This window comes from Eriocheir sinensis, chromosome 37 (genome assembly GCF_024679095.1).
Source record: "Eriocheir sinensis breed Jianghai 21 chromosome 37, ASM2467909v1, whole genome shotgun sequence".
Lineage (NCBI taxonomy): Eukaryota > Metazoa > Arthropoda > Malacostraca > Decapoda > Varunidae > Eriocheir > Eriocheir sinensis.
In genome coordinates, this window is record NC_066545.1 from 14,922,826 (window position 1) to 14,943,434 (window position 20,609).

At 43.9% G+C, this 20,609-nt stretch overlaps 3 protein-coding genes and 2 non-coding genes across 14 annotated transcripts in view; 2 read left to right on the plus strand and 3 right to left on the minus strand.

Moving 5' to 3' along the window:
• Positions 1-2,926, plus strand: part of LOC127008341 (protein delta homolog 2-like) — a 15,222-nt gene extending 12,296 nt beyond the window's left edge. For both annotated transcript variants that reach the window (XM_050880233.1, XM_050880234.1), the window contains 4 exons: positions 173-308; positions 568-628; positions 730-860; positions 1,233-2,926. In XM_050880233.1, the coding sequence (XP_050736190.1) occupies positions 173-308; positions 568-628; positions 730-860; positions 1,233-2,524 (1,620 nt within the window). In that variant the 3' untranslated portion in view covers positions 2,525-2,926. The remainder of the gene's footprint in view (positions 1-172; positions 309-567; positions 629-729; positions 861-1,232) is intronic.
• Positions 2,511-16,900, plus strand: LOC127008344 (L-threonine 3-dehydrogenase-like). Of its 4 annotated transcripts, XR_007761038.1 has the most exons (11): positions 3,599-3,750; positions 5,987-6,107; positions 7,065-7,146; positions 7,450-7,565; positions 8,061-8,220; positions 8,622-8,729; positions 8,944-9,035; positions 9,232-9,345; positions 9,760-9,869; positions 10,103-10,327; positions 16,666-16,900. XR_007761038.1 is itself a non-coding variant. In XM_050880242.1 (10 exons), the coding sequence occupies exons 2-10, from the start codon at positions 5,988-5,990 to the stop codon at positions 10,263-10,265; spliced, it is 1,065 nt and encodes a 354-aa protein (XP_050736199.1). In that variant the 5' UTR covers positions 2,511-2,538; position 5,987; the 3' UTR covers positions 10,266-10,893. The 4 variants fall into 4 exon arrangements, 3 of the variants coding, with proteins under 3 accessions (XP_050736199.1, XP_050736198.1, XP_050736200.1); XM_050880242.1 differs by lacking the exons at positions 3,599-3,750; positions 16,666-16,900 and adding an exon at positions 2,511-2,538 and having other exon boundaries at positions 10,103-10,893; XM_050880241.1 differs by lacking the exon at positions 16,666-16,900 and having other exon boundaries at positions 10,103-10,893.
• Positions 2,810-2,882, minus strand: Trnav-cac (transfer RNA valine (anticodon CAC)). The gene has a single exon. It is a non-coding gene; the product is annotated as a tRNA-Val (tRNA).
• On the minus strand, positions 3,162-3,235 carry Trnan-guu (transfer RNA asparagine (anticodon GUU)). Its single transcript has one exon. It is a non-coding gene; the product is annotated as a tRNA-Asn (tRNA).
• Positions 10,783-20,358, minus strand: LOC127008342 (nucleobindin-2-like). 6 transcript variants are annotated; one of them, XM_050880240.1, is made up of 11 exons: positions 20,228-20,234; positions 19,662-19,827; positions 18,479-18,623; positions 17,875-17,982; positions 17,338-17,559; positions 16,686-16,895; positions 16,188-16,254; positions 15,784-15,964; positions 15,476-15,632; positions 13,343-13,741; positions 10,783-13,138 (listed from the first exon to the last, which is right to left on the minus strand). In XM_050880240.1, the coding sequence occupies exons 3-11, from the start codon at positions 18,620-18,622 to the stop codon at positions 12,728-12,730; spliced, it is 1,899 nt and encodes a 632-aa protein (XP_050736197.1). In that variant the 5' UTR covers position 18,623; positions 19,662-19,827; positions 20,228-20,234; the 3' UTR covers positions 10,783-12,727. The 6 variants fall into 6 exon arrangements, with proteins under 6 accessions (XP_050736197.1, XP_050736193.1, XP_050736195.1 ...); XM_050880236.1 differs by lacking the exon at positions 20,228-20,234 and adding an exon at positions 20,103-20,217; XM_050880238.1 differs by lacking the exon at positions 19,662-19,827 and having other exon boundaries at positions 20,228-20,358.
• Between the last annotated feature and the right edge of the window lie 251 nt (positions 20,359-20,609).

A 20,609-nucleotide genomic window follows, 5' to 3' on the forward strand; every position in this document is an offset into this window, starting at 1 on the left:
CAGTTTATGTAAGAGACAGGGATGATGAAAAATATGGTCATCTAGCTGGCTTTCGTCAATATCCCGATTTTCACAACAGCCGACCGATATATATGGCGCTGCCTAAATCGTGTTCATTGCTAGAAACACGTAATTTAGTTTTCTGGCTCTGTACTGACGGCGGGTGTTGCAGGCGTGTGGGTCTGGCGTGGAGGGGCGGCGCTGCAACACCACCGGCGTGTGTGTGGACGCCTGCAGTGAGGAGCCATGCGTGCCGCCCGACGACTGTTCCTGTCCCGAGGGATGGACCGGCGCTCTCTGCGATGCTCGTAAGTACACAGCTGGCCACCTGCCTGCCGCCCTGGCTGCTCTCAAAGATTTGCATTTTGAAACGATTAAAATTGTATAATGTCTTGCATGTCGTTACATTCAATCATACAATCCCTTTGAACTTATACGCATACGTTTTGTACACGCGATTACATGTGTGTGTGTGTGTGTGTGTGTGTGTGTGTGTGTGTGTGTGTGTGTGTTGAGCAATGACGATGGGGACCGGGTTACTGATTACTCCTAATTCTTCTCCCCCAGCTGTCTGTGCCCCCGGCTGTAGCACTGACCACGGCTACTGCGGCACCCCGGGAGAGTGCAGGCAAGTGTTTGTGTGTGTGTGTGTGTGTGTGCGTGTGTGTGTGTGTGTGTGTGTGTGTGTGTGTGTGTGTGTGTGGTGATAATGACTTGTGTGTGTTGCAGGTGTGAGGTGGGGTGGTGGGGTGAGCGGTGTGACCTATGCTTCCCCTACCCCGGCTGCCAGCATGGGACGTGTGAGCAGCCATGGCAGTGCCTGTGTGAGCTTGGCTGGACCGGAGACTTGTGTGACACCCGTGAGTATGTGCCCGAGGGGGATGGGGGGGCGGGGGAGAGAACTCAGGCTCGTAATTTTAAAACTTCACAGACTAATAATCATGCTTTGGTCCTGCCTAATTTCTAAATCAATGCTTGTTGGAGGCTATCCTTAGAAAAGTAACAAGCAAGACTGTTTATACCAGGATTAGGCCTCAGTGAAGATAAGAACACCCATTAGTGTTAGACAAAATCTTTAGATGTGCTGAATATTGCCACTAATAACTTTTTTTCTATAGATGGCTCTCTTCATGAATTCACATACATATTTCACTTTTTCTTTTACATATGTCCCAAACCCTCATGTGTACCTCAACCATCGATACATGTGTATTTTGTGTACCTTTGCACAGGGGAGGCCACAGAGACAAGCAATGAAGCGAAAAACGTCACCGAAACGACACATGAAGAGACGTGCAAATGTCACAACGGCGGCACCTGTGTGGAGGCCGCGCCGCCGCTGAACTACACATGCTCCTGCCCCGCCATCTTCACTGGGCGGCACTGTGATTACCTGGCACGGCCCGCCACTGCCCGCGCGGCCACGGCCAGGAGCAGAGCGTCGCCCACACCGGAAGAAGTGCAGGAAGAGGAGGAACAAGTGGAAGAGGAGGACCCGAAAGCTATCCGGCGCCGCCTGCTGCAAAAATACGCTCGCATTTCCTTCAGGCCTGTCAAGTCTGCGTCAGGAGCTGGGAGCGAGGCGGGGCGAGTCACCCCAACGCCCTACGTGGCGGGCGACCGGAAGCTGCTGCCGCTGCCCGTGGTGCTGCCCCGCGCCACTGATGCACTACCGCCCGCCACAGCGCCAACAGCTCTTCGCAAGCAGAAATCTGCCGCAAAGCAACAGTCCGCCGACGCCCACCCAGCCGCCGGCGCGCAAGAGTCCTCCAGCAAAAACCTCATTTCCAGTCACGTCACCGCCCGCCCCCGCCTGGTGCAGGTCCTCAATTCCCAGCGGCGGCCCATCCTGGTGAGCCTGCCCGCCGCGGCACACACCACGACGCCCCCCGCGCCAGCCCCAGCGTCAGGCCCCACGTCCTCCACCCCTCCGCCCCCTGACAGGTCCTTCAACACTTTCTCCTTCCCCACCCTCGGCACCAGGAGACCCTCTGCCCCTGAGCCTCGCGGCCCCATCAACCTTTACCCACGAAAGCTAACTACGTCTCCTCCGCCGACCAAGTCCCCTGCTGACACCACAACCACTACCACCACAACCACCACCTTGCGCCCCTGGCCCAAGGTAAAGGTAACCCTGTGGCCCCCCGCGAGGCGGCTGGGAGCCTTCACCAGACACCCGGTGCAGGGGCCGCCCCTCAGAGCCGAGGTGGGTGGCAGGGGCCTGGCGGGGCTGATCCAGGCCGCTGCGGCAGAGCGGCACGAGGCCGCGGGGACGGAAAGGCTAGAAACTCTCAGCCCATTGTCGAGCGAGGCCGCCCCCCAGCGCGCTCTGCGGCACCGGCTCGGCCCCGTGGAGGCATTTCCTGGCTTCGAGGGCGCCACACCCTCCACCAGCAGGGAGGGCGCCGCAACATACTACGAGCAGAACGGGAACGGCCGTGTCCATATCGGAGACGTGAGTCGAGTAGACTCTGCCCCGACGCAGGAGATCATGGACGCTTTTATCGAGCTCAAGAAGGTGTGATAGCCCCGCTGCAGGTCAGTCAGTCAAGCAGAAGCCTCCGCTGTGTCCTGTTGTAGCAGTGTAGCTTGCAACCCCTACATGTGTAGCTTGTTGTTGTCTATAGTATACTACGCTGATGAGGACTTGGTAGTTGTAGACGGCCAGTCTCTCTTCAGTACTCTTGTACTTGTCCTTCACTCACTAACAGTGTACAGTAGATACCTAAGGTTGAATTGACATTGTTTCCAACGATAGCTTTAAAGTTTTGTTTAAAACGATTGATATTAATAAAGAAAAAAAATACCGTGTTTCCGCCCGGGATCGAACCGGGGACCTTGCGCGTGTGAGGCGCACGTGATAACCACTACACTACGGAAACAGCTGTGCAAGGAGGAAGTTTATTATGAGAATTACATTTTTTTTCATTTACACAGGATAATCTAGTTAACTTTCTAGTGGACAGAGCATGTTTCAAATTCTTTTTTGTAGACTCGTGCTGTGACTTATGACATTAAGTTTTGTCAAGGACCAATAATTCTGAAATAAATTCCTCCCCTTATTATGTATATGTGTGTCCGTGTATATATGTGTATGTCCGTGTATATATATGTGTGTGTGTGTGTGTGTGTGTGTGAGAATTGATAAGAAAAAAAAATTCCGCCCCCGGGTGGGCTCGAACCACCAACCTTTCGGTTAACAGCCGAACGCGCTAACCGATTGTGCCACGGAGGCTTCGAATGCCGAGCAAACGCCAATTATAATTAAACATTTGTCGTTTTTTTTTTTTATTATTATTTAGGGGAGGGGCTAAGTTAGGGGTCATGCCAGGGATCGAAAGAGATGCATGTGTTTCAAAATGCACACATACAAAAAATATATTCGTAAAATCTGGATTTATGAGAGTATTTTCCCAAAGATACGTGGTCATTTATAATTCCTATAGGTAGCCTAGATAGCTGGAAGAGAAATCATCTTCATTGGTAAAAGCAGAAATAACTAAACTATGTTGAAAAAATACAAACATGTTGCAATGTCCGCTATAGTGTTTACTGAAGATAGTCAAGACTGCATATGTGTGTCCTTGGCAGTATATATAGTTAACTCTGCAGCGACAGATATGTATCTCCCCGCAACAGCATCTGATTACCGTGGGAACTTGAGATAGCACGCACCTATACGGCCCTATACTTCATTCTCTCTCAACAGACTCACTCACCCCTCAACGCAACTCCCATACAGACTTTCAGGTATGTAGCCTACTGTTGAACCACAAAACCCGCTTAAGATGGCTTTATTGATATGTTTGGTATACATGTTGAAGAGCAGGAACAAATTAGAGAGTGCTGGTGTGACGGCAGTACCTTATGTAACCTGTATACTGTATTGGTGATAGCTTGAATCCATCCTGCACCAGCTAGCAAACCTCTGCGCGTGGCTATACTCTAACCCAATTAAGTCAAATTATGATTAGTCTTTGCTCTAATTTAACCTAGTGTGTGGGTGCGTATATACGTGAGTCTGCTGATGCACCGTGACTTGTGACAATAAATTAACGTTGCTAGCTATAGGCTTCATATATCTCCTTTACTTGTGAGGTAAGGACACATGCATTTGTACTTGTCCTTCATAGTAGTGCTAGTTTTTTTCAGCTCTACTTTAAGATGAGTGACGGTTGCTAGACTTTGCTCGATCGATCCTTTTCGTTTACTTGTTAAGGTACGAAAACATTTGCTTGCGTGAGGATGCATGATGGATTCCTTCATTAAATTGTAGTGTACGTCAGTTCTTTTGCAGTTGGGTGACGGTTGCTATAGACTTTACCTCGATCCTTTTCTTTACTTGTTAAGGTATGAAAACATTTGCTTGCGTGAGGACGGATCGATTCCTTCATTGTAGTGTCATTTTTTTGCAGTTGAGTGACGGTTGTTAGCTAGACCATGCCTCAATCCTTTTCTTTACTTAATTGTAAGGTACGGAAACATATTTGCTTGCGTGAGGACGATGGACTCCTTCATTGTAGTGTAAGATTTTTTCAGTTAAGATGAGTGACGGTTGTTAGCTATATAGACCTTGCCTCAATCCTTTTCTTTACTTAATTGTAAGGTACGGAAACATATTTGCTTGCGTGAGGACGATGGACTCCTTCATTGTAGTGTAAGATTTTTTCAGTTAAGATGAGTGACGGTTGTTAGCTAGACCTTGCCTCAATCCTTTACTTATAATTGTAAGGTACGGAAACATTTGCTTGCGTGAGGACGGTGGACTCCTTCATTGTAGTGTCATTTTTTTGCAGTTGAGTGACGGTTGCTATAGACTTTGCCTCAATCCTTTTCTTTACTTATAATTGTAAGGTACGGAAACATATTTGCTTGCGTGAGGACGATGGACTCCTTCATTGTAGTGTCATTTTTTTGCAGTTGAGTGACGGTTGCTATAGACTTTGCCTCAATCCTTTTCTTTACTTATAATTGTAAGGTACGGAAACATATTTGCTTGCGTGAGGACGATGGACTCCTTCATTGTAGTGTTAGTTTTTTTTTTGCAGAACTGCGCCTTGAGAAAAGTGACAATGATTAGTAAGTGGAATTATTAGTTAGTATAGATCGGCTACTGAAACGCAAATTTTAGTCTTTTCCACTCTGTCTTCATGTATAAGCTGCTGAGAATCATTTAATTAATACCCCTCAACCACAAAAGTATAATAATTGAGGCACGCGTACCAATTACTTCATTACCGAGAAACTCACTGAGACACGTACACTATTTACTTTTTATTCATTTTTAGCATTGCCTGATCAGTTCTAAAGATAAGTCTATTTCGTTAGCCTTGAAGCAGATAAGAGTGTGCGAACAGATAGTACTGAAACTGACCCTCGATCTTTTCTGGCCAGTCAGTTCTATTATCTATTGCTGAAGCAGTGATTAGAAGACTTTTTCTCCCCTTGAGTTGCTTTCGTTACTGTAAGAAAAGAAAGGCTATCACAATAAACAATCAATCAGTCAGTCAGTCATTTAGAGCGTGCACGAGTTCACCCCAAGCTTATAGGTATAAGCTATTACGAGTCAACTCCAGCGTCGAATCAAACACCACGCTATTCAGGGGTCGTATTCTCATCAAATATCTCGGCGCCCAAGCTCATGTAATTGACGAAGCTTTCATAGGAGTCTTGTGGGGAGGTAGAGGAGAGAAACCGGGTGACTCCACTTGAGAGATTTAAAAGGGGAATATTCTTAACCATTTTGGCATTCAAGCACACACATTTAACAAGGCTTTCGTAGGAGTTGTATGTGGGTATAGGCATTTCCATGGATAGTTTTATGACCCTTCTGTAGTCTGACCCATCTGTGCCAATCATTAGAACTCGATTGATTGATTTTAGTCATTGGAAACAGATGATATGAAAGGCGGAATCGTTTGAAAATACCGACTTTGCAGTACCTAAAGACGTGCAAATCGTAAGAGTGGCGACGCTATACCCACAGGATGTCCCTCCCTGACGAGATGGCGTGCCTGCTGAAGGAGGTGGAGGGGGAGGGCTATAACCTGGTGACCCGCCCCATACCCTCGCCAGGCCCAGGTGACGCCATCATCAAGGTGGACAGGGTGAGTCGTGAAGAGTAGACAAGCTAAGATAGACTGAATTAGGAGTAGATAAGAATAGATAGGAGTAGATTTTTTTTTCTTTTTTTACATCAAAGGATACGGCTCAAGGGCAACAAAAAGAGTACAAAAAAAGCCCGCTACTTGCCGCTCCCACAAAAGTAAAAAGTAAAGAGATAGAAGAAGATGGGCTGTAAGCAGAAAATAGTAAAAGATAACCTGTAGATAGAAATAGACAGGAGAAGATAAGGTGAGATAGGCTGTAGATATAGGCCGGAAAAGATAGGCATTTGTAAATAGAATATAGGAGGCTGTAGATAGGAGAATATAGGCTTTAAATAGGAACATATAGGAGAAGAGTGGCTGTAGATAAGAGTAGATAAGAGAAGATAGCCTGAGACTGACTGAGGAAGAGGAGGGAAGGGGGTGACTCTCCACTTGAAAGAGTCAAAAAGGGGCACATTCTTAACCATTTCGGCTTTCAAGCACACACACATTTGACAAGGCTTTCGTAGGAGTTGTATGTGGGTATAGGCATTTCAGTGGGCAGTTTTTGACCTAGGTAACGTGGTGGTAGTTTAGTAAAGACTCTGTACTACTACCATGAACGTGAAAACACTTATGAGAACCCGATTAATCTCCTTTATGACCTTTGGAAAGAGTTGGTGTGAGAGGCGGAAGCGTTTAAAGATATTAACGTAAAAAAAAATGGTAGAACGGAGAGAACACAAAGAAATAACATACATCATCTTATTTTGTGAGAGGCGGGATTAGCGTCTGAAAGTATTAATCTAAAAAGGAAATGGTAGGACGGAGAGAACACATAGAAATAACATATAGCATCTTGTTTTGCATTAGCTATCCCTTGGTGTGTCTTCTTGGCCGTGAAAAATAAAAGAATAGGTAAATGACTGATGTTCCAGACCACCGATGCAATACCTGTGCGTGCGTGCGTTTCAGGTGGGGATCTGCGGGTCAGACATCAACCTGTGGAAGTGGAACGATGTGGCGCAGCTCATCGCCTCGGTCCCCTTCATCCCTGGTAAGTGAGAATTGACGCAGGCTTGATAAAGTAGACAAAGCGTAAGTTCATTAGGGTGAAGAGGGAAGGAGGTGAGGGAGAGGCCTTGATTGATAGCAGGGTAGTATATGTATAGTCGGAATAAGAAAATAAAATAAACACCGGGTAAGTTAGTTAAGAGATAGAATTAGTTGATGAAGAGTTGGATAAGAGTTAGTTGAGTTAAGTAAGAGTCAGTACTTCTCAGTAATGTTCTAAGCCAATCTCTCTCTCTCTCTCTCTCTCTCTCTCTCTCTCTCTCTCTCTCTCTCTCTCTCTCTCCAGGGCATGAGGCCACGGGGGTGGTGGTTCAGGTGGGCGAGGGCGTGAGCGAGGTCAAGGTGGGTCAGCGGGTAGCTGTTGAGAACCACTTCTACTGCGGACAGTGTTACCAGTGCAAGGTGAGACCTCTGAGACTCTTTGGCTGACTCGATCCCTTGAAGCCCATTGCCCGGCGTCAATCCCTGGATCTGTGTAACTGTACCCTGAAACTAAACTGAAATTACTCCCACTACTCCCATTTAAAGTTACTCCTTCCTTAAAGAAGTTCCTGAAGATTTATCAATAGTATTAGGCTATCAAACAAAACTTTACATGATCATCTGCATGACTGCAACAGCAACGTAACAGAGCTACACCAAGAACAAAAGTCTTCATCATTATCAACCCTCAGAATCCATAAAGTCAGAAAGAATGAATTAAACAGCCGAGATCGATGTTATCTGATGTATGGTAAGCCCTATATATAATTGAAGAAGTTGTTTCCACCTGAATAACTACACATGATGCTAGAATGACAATTGTTCATGATTCTTTATGGTAATTGATCGTTCTTTTCCCCCCACATGCCACGTCCCTTCCTCATGCTAAATTGCTTTCATCCTTCATCGTCTCAGGAGGGGCGCGGGGATATCTGCCAGTGCATGGACCAGTATGGCCATGGGCGGGGCACCATGCACGGGGGCTGCGGTCAGTACAGCCTGGTGCCCGCCCGCTACTGCTACCCTCTCTCCAGACCTCTCACCCCAGACCAGGCAGTAGTACTGGAACCTATGGGTATGTTAATCGGGCATTATGATTAGGTGCTATATAGTATGCATGGCTTTCTATCAACACGATGCTGTCTTTAATCGGGAATGAAACCAAAACTAGACGAGGTATATTTTGTATCAAGTGTTCTAGTCTTTATATTGCCTTAATCGACCCGTTATGACATTATCTGGGTGGACAAGGATTGCGCTGCCTGTATATAAAGTATTGTCTATTCATATCAAGGATTCTAGACTCCTCCATTCATATCGCGTGGGACAGCAGGCGACGCTCTGATACGAAGCTCCGAATGCCCCCTCCTACGCAGCCAAAGGAAGCAGCCAATTAGTCACACCTATCCACTATTTCTCAGTTCACGTACTTATAATTCTGAGACGTCACTGATCTTCCCCTGTGCCCTCCGTCAGGCGTGGCGCACAATGCCGTGGAGAGCATCAGCGTGGCGGGCGAGGACGTGCTTGTGTTGGGCTGTGGACCTATTGGACTCTTTGCCATCGGGGTCGCCAAAGCACTGGGTGAGTCACATAGTTTAGATTTATAACAAGGATAAAGTGACTATATAGGGAAACTGTTGTCATATGTTTGAACTGTCGTGTGTGTGTGTCTGTGTAGGGCGCTCTCAGCTGAACACGTGACTTTTTATTCTCAAGTTGTTCATTTTGTTGTGTGCTTCGGCCCAGTTTTACCTACTTGTACATTTATTTGAATTTATGTTTCCTTTTGCCGTAGGGGCGCGTGAGGTGTACGGCGTGGACCAAGTGGGGGAAAGGCTTGCCCTTGCCATGAAGCTGGGTGCCTCGCGCGTCATCCATTCCGGGAAGGTGAGCTTGGACAGACTACATCAGGGGGGGACTGTGACAAAATGATCCAGAAAACAATAGTCTGTTCCTCGTGAAAACTCATTATTGACTCATGAAACACAGGAAATGTTCATAGCAATCACCGTAGAACGATCCCGTATAGAAATCACATAATCTCTGACTGGTGGTTTACTTTTCCTTCCTCTCACCCACACAGGAGGACATTACCGAGGCCGTCCGTCTGCTGAGTGGTGGCAATGGAGTGGGGCGGGTGGTGGAGGCTAGTGGGGCGTCTTCCCTCCTCAACGGCTCCTTCAAGTGGCTGCGGAAGGTAGCTATTCACTGTCCAGCACCTACAGCAGTTTTTCCTTCGTCTACTTTTTTTTTCCACTTACCATGTATACCTGTTAGGCTGTTCCCTCCTCAATGCCTCCTTCTCGTGACTTCGAAAGGTATATACACTATTCAGCACCCACGGGAGTTCTTTTTCTCTCTTTTCCCACCTAGAATTAGCCCATATGCCCAACTTACCATTTTCCTATTTCCCCCTCAATGCCTCTTTTTCATTTTCATTTTTCATCTTTCTCTCCTTCCTGGCTGCTGTCGAAGTGTCCAGCTTTATGTCATGCTTTCCATCATTAAATCTGATAATGATACTAACCACAATAATTGATTTTCACTTGTTTGTCAGTCTCAGTCATGGGATATTTCAACTTTTTCATGCTATCATTTTACCATGTTACAGGGGGGACAAATAGCAGTGGTCGGCCTGCCAAAAGCACCTCTTCATGTGGACGATGTGATGACAGACTTGTTGTTCAAGTCCCTCACTCTCAAAACAGTCCACGGTCGGAGGTATGTGTGAAGCTTCGAAGCACTTGTATGAGGGATCGGAAGTGATAAGTGGAAGCTTCAATTAACCCATCAACCGTCACGCTACTTTTTTTAGTTGACTTTTCTTTTACATGGCCCAGAGACACCCAGCTTCCTCTTTGTACTTTGTTTATTTCCACTGTACATACTATAGGGTGGTTTCAGTAGCTCCGTGTAACTTTAGTCTTCTTTCAACATTCGTTTCCTTCCCTCAGAATTTTTCACACGTGGGTGGAGTGCGAGAGACTGCTGGCAGAGGGCAAAGTGGACGTGTCTCCCATCATCTCCCACTTTCTCCCCATGACCCAGTACCGCCAGGCCTTTGATCTCCTCCAGTCTGGCAAGGCCTGCAAGATAGTCCTTGACCCTCAGAACTGATTGATTATCCATTGGGACCTTTTGCCCATAGTCCTCATAAAGGGCATGTGTATTATGTGAAGGTTAGTGGCCTTTATCCTTACCGAAATTCAAATACTACTACTATGCACTTACTTGTCTATCACTTATCATATACTTTAAATATTAATTACTCTTAGCTGTTACATTTAACCCTGTAGCTGCGGGGATCATGTATCTTGAAGGCCCCTCGAAGCAAATGAATGAGAAAAAATCATCACCCACGCAAACCATTTCATAATATATATCAGCGCATTTGGGATCAGTTTATGCATCATTTATTTTTGGGGGTTTATATCATGGCAAAAATTTGGCCCATCGCTGGTACATGGTATAGCCACAAATTTCGCCTGTCGCTTCTACCGGGTTAATTTATGATTTTACTAACCAATTTCTTCAGCTGGAGTGAAGAGTAAAGTGAAGCAAATCAGAATGAAATTGTTTTGGTGTAGCCTTAAAGTAGCTGGAGAGTTTTTATGAGGCAAGGTAAATGCAGTCATCCATGTTAAAACATTTATATGCTGCTAGGAAAGCTTTAGTTTACAGATAAGTTCTTGCTTAATCTAAATAAAAAAATAAACTTCATGTATTTGATAAAAAGAAAAAGGGTTATAGTAGTTTAATAACATGATATACATTGTGTTTGCTCCTTTGATTCGTTGGATCAAATAATGAATTTTCTTTTCTACAATATATCAAGGTGTTTGCTATTTTTGTTTTCTTAGCGAGTGTATTTATAACTGCAGCATTCCATTGACACTTGCTGAGAACACAACACATTTACAAGTCACAACCCAATCTATCAGTCCATATAAGTGGCACATTTTTCAATAATATACTCAAAGAACAACAAATGTTTTGAACACTGAGTAACAAATTTCATACAGTAAGTAATGTTAGGCTTTTTGTTTCATAATCTTTGGCATAGTTACCCAAAAGCCCAACAAGAATATGACTAATTTAAAGATTCAGAAATTCTTAACAGGCTAATATATGTAAATCATGATTATATTTTCATTACAAATTTCTTAACCATGACTAAAACTGTATAAGGTACTCTGCTCCTAAAATATTTTTCACATTATGTGTGTGTATTTTTTCTGCTTATCTACAGCAGACCAATTACTGACAAACAATGGTTCACAGGTCAGTGGCAATCTAAGTCATAATGTAATTGCATAATTAGATCTCACAAATTGATGAATATTTATATCAACCACAATTTTGATAGCATATACAATAATATTTACCATCAAAACCTTTGTGCCACGGCAGTCAACAAACTCGGCAATCTTCTGTCACAACACACCACAAACATCTGAGCCATTGTGCTGCAGTATTCCCACAGTATTGTTCAACACAGCATTATCTTGATGCATAAAATATCATACATGTCACTAAAAGTTCTTAAGTGATGTTAGCTGTATAAAAAAATATAAAAATATTCACAGCGTATCAATTAACATAGAATTGCAGTTTTACTGCTTAAAAATCTCAATATAGAAGTAAAAATGACCAATATACAATAAACAAAGTGATAAAAGAAAAAAATAACGACATCATTTGAGACATTTTCACAGTTTAAAAATATACAGAGTACAGTATTTTAAAAATCCAATAAATTCATACCAGATAAGTAAGACATCATTCATAAACCCACACTTAATCACACCCTCAAACTACCAATAATTTGTAAGATAACTTTGTGCTGCTCCCCAAGGTTGGTTACCACTACCTTATTTAAGCAGGAAACTTTTAATCTAATCTATTATATAAATCACATGAAATAGAAAGTTTCTCATCACTGCTAAATTCTAAAAGACAATGATACAACTGACATTTTAATGAGATGAGTAGTATGGTGGGTTAATGGGGTTTTTTTAATTGATTTAAATTTCACATGTATGCAACATATTACATCACTTTATACACCAAAAGACTTTGTCCTAATGAAGTAAAGTATTACTGAGAAGGTCTGACCTGTAAAACAGAACTAATTTTGTATTATGCTTGGCCTTGGTTTCAGCAGTGTTATTTAGATCCTCAAGTTTGGTGTCACAAACCCAGCACTCCTGAATGAAAGGAAGAGACAGTTCAGAGCTATAGTACACTCTGCCCAATTTAATTTTTTTGGAGAATGAATTTTACATGACTAAGTTACAAATAATGACTTATCAAATGTTTAAAGTTTCTTTTGAGTCCCGGAAATATTAGAACATTTAACTGTAATAGTTACAAAGTTCTGTCAGATTCGTGACCCAAGATTCATCGTGTCTGATGAGGTGAAGATGAAAAGAAAGGAAGACATCTTAAGAATACTGAAATACTGCAGCCCATTAAAAACTTGCATCTGGTAAAAGTATAAAATAAGTTGAGTAAACTTGAACTCGGTCATGATGATTTGAAAGGAGATCTTGTGGGTCATGCAGAGAGCAAGTATGACCTTAATGATGAACTGCCCCAGCCTGGCCTACAGGAGGCTGAGGCTGGGCTCCTCCTACCTGTCCTGCTGCAGGGTGGGGAGCCTGAGCATCCTGCCCTGCCACAGGTACTTTCACTTCAGGATTATGGTTTTGAAATCCTTGGACTTGGGCGGGCTGACCCTGACCCACAGGGACTGGTTGACCTTGTTGAATATTTGCTGCCTGGGGTGCCTGAACCTGGATTGGCTGACCTTGCTGAGCCTGGACTACATGTTGTCCTGCTTGAACTTGTGCAGGATGAGCTTGATTAGCTTGAGCCTGTCCCTGGCCTGCCTGACCAGCTGGGATGTATCCTTGCTGGGCAGGCTGGGCTAGCTGGGCAGGCTGGGCTAGCTGGGCTGGGTGGGCAGGCTGGTCTGGATGGATCTGGTTCTGTGGGCAAAAACAATAGATTTATTACCAAGGCTGGGCATCACAACGCTATCATTATTATGGAAAGGCATGACACTGACTTTTACTGAAATTGTCTAAGCCTGAAAACTACTTTTCTTTATGCACCTTGTTGAAGACATGGGGTAAAACACTAATGGACCAGCACAGGTGACACATGCTACACAACTGTTTAGGGTACTGCACCTGCTGTGGTACTGCCTGGTGGCCCTGAGGCACTGCCTGTTGGCCTTGTGGCATTGCCTGGTGGCCCTGAGGCACTGCCTGATATCCTTGGGGCACTGCCTGATATCCTTGGGGCACTGCCTGATATCCTTGAGGCACAGCCTGGTATCCTTGAGGCACACCCTGATGGCCCTGAGGCACAGCCTGGTATCCTTGAGGCACAGCCTGATATCCTTGAGGCACTGCCTGGTATCCTTGAGGCGCTGCCTGATATCCTTGAGGCACTGCTTGATGGCCCTGGGGTACAGCTTGGTAACCCTGGGGTACAGTGTTAGGGTGGGCTAGGCCTGGGTGGGGGCCCCCCTGGTATACGGCTGCCTGAATGGGTGGTGCTCCATGGTAACCGGGAGGGGGAGGGATCTACAGAGACAAAACACGTGCAAGAAGCTCACCACATTACTCCCATGTGTGTGTGTGTATTTACCTATTTGTAGCATACAGGGCCTGAGCTAGGCACGGATAGTCCTGTCTCCTTGTCTACTTTTATCCAATCTTTCTTTCATTTGGTGGACACTCTTTGCCTCCACCACATCCTCTTCCAAACTGTTTCACAAATCCAGACCTCTATGAGAAAAGCTGTACTTCTTTTTGTCTCTCAAGCGTGTTCCCATATGTGTGTGTATGTGTGTGTGTGTGTGTGTGCGTGTGCATGTGCGTGTGTGTGTGTGTGTGTGTGTGTGTGTGTGTGTGTGTGTGTGCATTTACCCTTTGTTGCATAAGTTTATGATTTGAGCAATGCTTCATATCTGCCACACAATCAGTTTTTAAACTTGTGTATATTTTCTGCATCCAGACAAGTTGGTACATCTGTTTGGAAAGCTGTGCCATCTCACATCCTTCTGGCACCGTGACCTCTTCAGTTTCCAGTCATGCCACCCCATCCTCTTATACTCCTTCACCAAAAAAGCTCCACGTCTGCCTTTTACAGACCCATAAGTTATATAAAACTACAGTGATAATCCAGGAGTTACTTTCTACAGCATTCTTCTGAATGGTTTTGTTAAATACCTTTCTTATCTAAGATCCAAGTAGATGCAATTGACATCCTTCCTCTGTGTCCATCACTCTGCTACTAAGCTTATAAAATTTGTCACGAGTGCCTCTCTCAAGCCAATGTCTTGTTATGTGTATATGTGTGAGGGAGTGCAAATGCATAGATGACAGCACATCACAAGTGACATAATAGCATATAAACAAAATAAGATGTGCAATACCAATACACAAAACTTTCAAACAGATTGCACAAATAACTTTGGCTATTGAATAATTAAAACATTGTGGGGAGTAGGAAGCTTACAAACTTTTCATTACAGATAATCTATAAGGTAAAGTTGGGGACATACACTAAACAGCAAGTGGCCTCAGTGCTCATTTGTCTAATTATCATTTCCCCGGGTACCCTTTATTGACTGGATTGACAGGGAGGATGAGCAGCTGGGTGAGCTGGGTGCAAACTGCCCAGGCTGGAATTGAATCCAGGCCCACATATTCCTAGCTCAGTGTGCTAACCACCACACCACGGAGGTAATGCACACCACAACAATTTCTCTTGTGCAATAAATTTGAAAGTTCTTGGGGAAATATTTACAGAAACAACAAAAACAAAAAACACTCACATGGCATCAGCATCAGCTAAGACAAAACAAAAATAAGAGCAATAAAAGAGTAAAGTCAGCATCCACACATCTGGTTTCTTATAAGGACAACAGGCACAGCAATAAATCCATGTTTAGGTCTGTCTGGGAAAGCATTATGACTTATATTACTTTGGTCAGAACGAAATATGTATACTGTAACTGTTCACGTGACAGCCATATGCTTCAACCATCCAACCCAGTACAGTTCTAAACAGAGATTTAATATTCTAGGCTACTTGTCCGTCCCATAATGAACACCATCCCAAGAAGAAGGAAAAGAAGAAAAAAACTGGTAACTCCCACACCTGGATATGAACTGAAGTGAATAAGTTGCTTCATTCTCTTTATACCAAAGAGAATGGCACAACAATCAAGTTAAAACCAACCCAAGCGGTGCCGGAGAGGGTCAAGGAAGAATGCCAAACAATGAAAACAAATGAGAGAAGGAAAAACTTACGTCTCCTGCATCAATCATCCTCTGAATCTCATGCTGACGCTGACGCTCGTACTCCTCATACTCCTGCTGTGAGTAGAGCTCCTGCTCATCCAGGCCTTGCCACCCGCTGTCCTGCTCAAAGTCTGCACGCTTGGTCTGGTCCACAAATTCCTTGAAGCTGTGGGAGAAGTTGCACACATGAGGAAAGGAAGCACTGGAACACTAGTATCTGATGTTGCATTCAACTGAAAATTATAAAATGATAGACCTGTTACAAGGTATCAGCAACCAATAAATCAGATGAATGTTGCAAGCAGTCGAGCTCCTACCTGATGAGATTATCCTTGTTGCTGTCTGACTCCCGGAAGACATGCTCCCTCATGCGCTCCATCTCCTCATAGCGCTCTGTCAGGTCATCCTCGGGAGCATTGGGATCATACATCTTGTCCAGTTCCTTTTTGAAGAGAGCCTTGACCTCCATCTGATCCCAATACCCATTACCATCCAGGTCTGAAGGAGTGAAAGTAATAATAAAAATGTTTGAGCAAAGAAGTGGGTCATCATGTGAGGTAAAGATAAAGTTTTGGCATATACTAAGCTGCACGTGGCCTGTGGATCCATAGCTAGGCTTGTTGACCACTATACCAAAGTCAGTGCTGAGATTTGGATGGTAGGCTGTGGTGATGGCCTGAGGTACTAATCTAGGATAGGTGCTCAATCAGCTGTTACCTACCATGAAGGTGGAAGAAGGTTTTGGGGTCAAAGTCTTCTGGCTGCATGTGGTCTTGCTCTTCCCAAACCTGGATCAAAGAGAAACAAGTCATCAATCCTTGAGCCTTGCCACAATTTGCATACGAGTGTGGTTTTCAATATTTTTTTTTAGTATTTGTGGGGACTCGAGGCATGATAATCTACTATGTTAGGATACAAGCTCAATAAATTAGTCTGTCTTACTAATAAACATACAAAAGAATAATTCAAATAAAAGAATATTCTAGCAGGAAATAATGACTTAATACTTCAGCCCAGTTTCTAATAAAAGATGGAGAGTATGAAGACACCTCTCCACCCAATACTGACCTCTCGTTATTTTTCTTTCATTCAGAGCAGCGTCTAGCAGCCTTTTTGTTTTGTTTTGTTTATTTTTTTTGCCCTCGAGCTGCCTCCCTTGCTCTAAAAAACAAACAAATAAAATAAAGCAAATTCCTCAGGTGACCATTTGCATCCCTACCTCCTCCAGCTGCTGCTTGGAGCCAGGGTGGTGAAGCTTGTCATGCTGCTTGTGTTGCTTCACCTCCTGCTCGTGCTTCTCCTCAGCCTCTTTGCGGTGCATCTCGTCCATATGTTGCAGCTCCTGCTGTCTCATGTACTCCTTCTCTAGCTCATAATTCTTAAATTCTGTCTTTCTCTCCTGGTCCACCTTATTCAGGTCCTCAGTGGTCTGTGGAATGTACATGGTCAACTGTTTTAGTATTTTATGAAAGATATTAAGAAATACAGCTTTCCCAATATAATATGCATTGAACAGCAGAATCGCCTGGACAAAGAGGTTGTTCGAGCCAAAGACTCAAAACATATAAACCCAAGCTTGACCAACTGATAGTCAGAGATAGGACCATATGAGCGTAGCTAATTTCCTATACTATATCACAACTATATAAATAAATACACAAACACATGGCATAGATTACCCTTAAAAAAAATAAAGACTGCATACTGACCAGCTTAGCCTTTTGGTTACTTTAAAATGATAATGGTCTGCAGGTGATGAATAAGGGTTTGATACAAAGAATATCCATTACTTCATTATAAGGCTGGATGGTCACACACGTGGAGGAGGGAACAACTTAGTCATGACTCAAATCCTGTGTGCTGGAACTCACCTTGATAATCAGTTTCTTGAGGTCCTCCACTTCAAAGCGCGTAGGGTTGCGGTGGTCGATGTGCACCGGGACTTTAAGGAGCTTGCGGTCCACTCCCGTCTCCTTCTCGTGCTCCTTGATGGCCAGGTGACGGAGCCGCTCCAGCTCCCTCCGCTTCAGCTCATCCAACTTTGTTCGGACATTGTGGTCAACAAAGTGAAGCTCCCGCGCAATTTTCCCAGACTGCAGGATGGACAAAGGAGATCATGTGTGTGTGTGTGTGTGTGTGTGTGTGTGTGTGTGTGTGTGTGTGTGTGTCACTTATCCCCATGATGCTGTCTCATTAGCCCTCTCCAACTTTACAATTCATATAAATTCCATCATTATCACTAAGCATCCCAGGTATGGTCTTTTACTCTAGTCAGTCTTGCTCAGTGTCAAAATAATGATAATGATGAACTAAAATAATAACAATAATAACAATAAGATGATCACAACAGCAATACAAGTAATAATAATGACAAAGTACCTGGTAAATATAAAATACTCAACACTTACTTTAATATCATCCACTTCTGCCGTCTCCAATTTCTTCCTGAAGGCCTGGTCACTCTCAAGCGCCTGCACCACCTCCTTCAGGTACCGGCCATACTCCAAGTTAAGCTCCTGCAAACATGGGACTCGTTAATACTACACCTAGGATGGATTATGGCAATATGAATGTTAACCTGGTTGCAGCGATGGGCCAAATTTGTGACTTTACCATGTAGCAGCGACGGGCCAAATTTTTGCCATGATATAAACCCCCCAAAATAGAAGATACATAAACTGATCACAAATGCGTCGATATATAGTATGAATTGGTTTGCGTGAGTGATGATTTTTTCTCATTTTTCTCGATTAGAGAGACCTTTTAGAAACATGATCCCCACTACTACCATTTGTCCCTGCATGTTCCTGCCTCTAAGTTATCATATTTGTGACACTGATATATATTAATATACAAACTTCTAAATAATACATCAATATCCCTTCACATTGATTCAACTTTTCATATTGGCACACTAATATTAACACAGTATAACAGAATTAACTCACAAAACATCAATATCTAGTAATTATTTAAATCATATTCAACATTTTAGGAAGGTTATCGTCTTACCCAGTCATCTGAACCTTCCCCCTCGTGTGCCTCTGCAGCATGCTTCTCCTCCTCAGCTGTGGGTTTCTTCTCCTTGACAGGCAGGGCCTCCGAGAGCACCAGGCCAACCACCACCACCACCACCACCTTCGGCCACCACTTCATCCTGCACAACAATGGAAACAAGGTGCTTATTTTTTAAGGTAATAGAAGCAACTCCACATAGATTGATCTCTCATTTGGCTACTCTATACTTTCTTCTGTTGTGGGAGCGGCAAGTAGCGGGCTTTTTTTTCCACACTTTTTGTTGCCCGCCCTTGTGTCGACTCTTGTAAAAAAAAATAGTGATAGATACAGATAGATAGATACAGGTATAGATATACACACTGGTTTTAGAACATCATATTCCTGTAGTTTCTGTTGTGAGGGGAATATGAGGAATCTAATCTGAGTGTCATTGTGCATCATGGAATTATAGTATTACTCCAGAAGTACACCCATCTTAGCACCTTTGGACCTATATGAAGCACTAATATTAACTCACTACGATGTTTGAGAATAAGTGCATCGAAGACTATTATTGAGGCTAACGTTGAAATTGTTGACAGCCCTCGTAGAGCGCTGCATCAGCGGCGGAGCAGGGCCTGAAACCTCATCAACGGTAAACGGTAAACGGTACTTCGAGTAAGCAACTGTGATTTTTGCCACTCCTCTGATCTCATTATTGTTTCCTTTTTTTTTTTTTTCTTTTTTTTTGCCCTTGAGCTGTTTCTTCTGCCAAAAAAAAAAAAAAAAAACTTTACTCCACTGGTTATGGAACGCCACATTACCTGTAGACTGTGACAGGTGTGCGTGTTTGTACCTATGGAGGCCAGTACAGAGGGAAAAAAAATAAAAAAAATAAAAATAACTTTACTCCACTGGTTATGGAACGCCACATTACCTGTAGACTGTGACAGGTGTGCGTGCTTGTACCTGTGGAGGCCAGTACAGAGGAAGTATTGGGCTTGGAACAATAAAATCTGGTGCTCCTCTCAAGGGAATGCTAGTGACACGTTAGCCTCCCCTCAAGCACGGGCTGCTCCCCACACACACCTCAAAAACGAACACAAAAACCTCACTCACTGGCTTAAAATAACGTTAGACCATAAAAAATAAATAAAAATAAAAACTTTACTCCACTGGTTATGGAACGCCACAATACCTGTAGACTGTAACAGGTGTGCGTGCTTGTACCTGTGGAGGCCAGTACAGAGGAAGTATTGGGCTTGGAACAATAAAATCTGGGCTGGTCACAGGTGCTCCTCTCAAGGGAATGCTATAGTGACACGTCAGCCTCCCCTCAAGCACGGGCTGCTCCCCACACACACCTCAAAAACGAACACAAAAACCTCACTCACTGGCTTAAAATAACGTTAGACCATAAAAAAATAAAAATAAAAATAAAACTTTACTCCACTGGTTATGGAACGCCACAATACCTGTAGACTGTAACAGGTGTGCGTGCTTGTACCTGTGGAGGCCAGTACAGAGGAAGTATTGGGCTTGGAACAATAAAATCTGGGCTGGTCACAGGTGCTCCTCTCAAGGGAATGCTAGTGACACGTCAGCCTCCCCTCAAGCACGGGCTGCTCCCCACACACACCTCAAAAACGAACACAAAAACCTCACTCACTAGCTTAAAATAACGTTAGACCATATACAGTGACCCCTTACGCAGTTAAATGGCCCCTACTACCAGCTGTTTATGACGCGTGTACCTGTATTTACCTGTATTTTAACTGTGAGGTCTCGGTCTTGGCTCCACCTCCTACGTCACCTGGTACAACGTTGCCAGATTGTTGTACTCTAGCCTCTTATGTTTGCCGATTTCCGACCCAAAACTGCTTTCAACACCCAAATAACTGCCTTCATATTTGGTTATCGTTTTAATGGTCAGTTATTGGTGTTTCTTGGCAACAATTATGTGCCAGAAACCGGTAAATACGAGGCTCTGAGTACGATAATCTGGCAACTGTGACCTTGTATGACACGAATTTTTTTGAGGTTTCGTTCTTTTTTATTTCACCGCCCCCGCTTATGTGTTCTCTATTGTTCTTTCCTCTCTTTTTTTGCGGGTTTTGTTTCCTCAGTGGCCTCCTTTTCGTTTTAT

Excerpts from the sequence above, each read along its gene's own strand:
- LOC127008344 (XM_050880242.1), top strand. The coding sequence starts at position 5,988 with ATGTCCCTCCCTGACGAGATGGCGTGCCTGCTGAAGGAGGTGGAGGGG. Across the intron at positions 6,108-7,064 it reads CCATCATCAAGGTGGACAGG|GTGGGGATCTGCGGGTCAGA; the intron begins GTGAGTCGTGAA and ends CGTGCGTTTCAG. Across the intron at positions 9,870-10,102 it reads AAAACAGTCCACGGTCGGAG|AATTTTTCACACGTGGGTGG; the intron begins GTATGTGTGAAG and ends TCCTTCCCTCAG.
- LOC127008342 (XM_050880238.1), bottom strand. The coding sequence starts at position 18,622 with ATGAAGTGGTGGCCGAAGGTGGTGGTGGTGGTGGTGGTTGGCCTGGTG. Across the intron at positions 15,633-15,783 it reads AACAAGGATAATCTCATCAG|CTTCAAGGAATTTGTGGACC; the intron begins GTAGGAGCTCGA and ends CTTCTCCCACAG. Across the intron at positions 13,742-15,475 it reads GGATGATTGATGCAGGAGAC|ATCCCTCCCCCTCCCGGTTA; the intron begins GTAAGTTTTTCC and ends TTGTCTCTGTAG.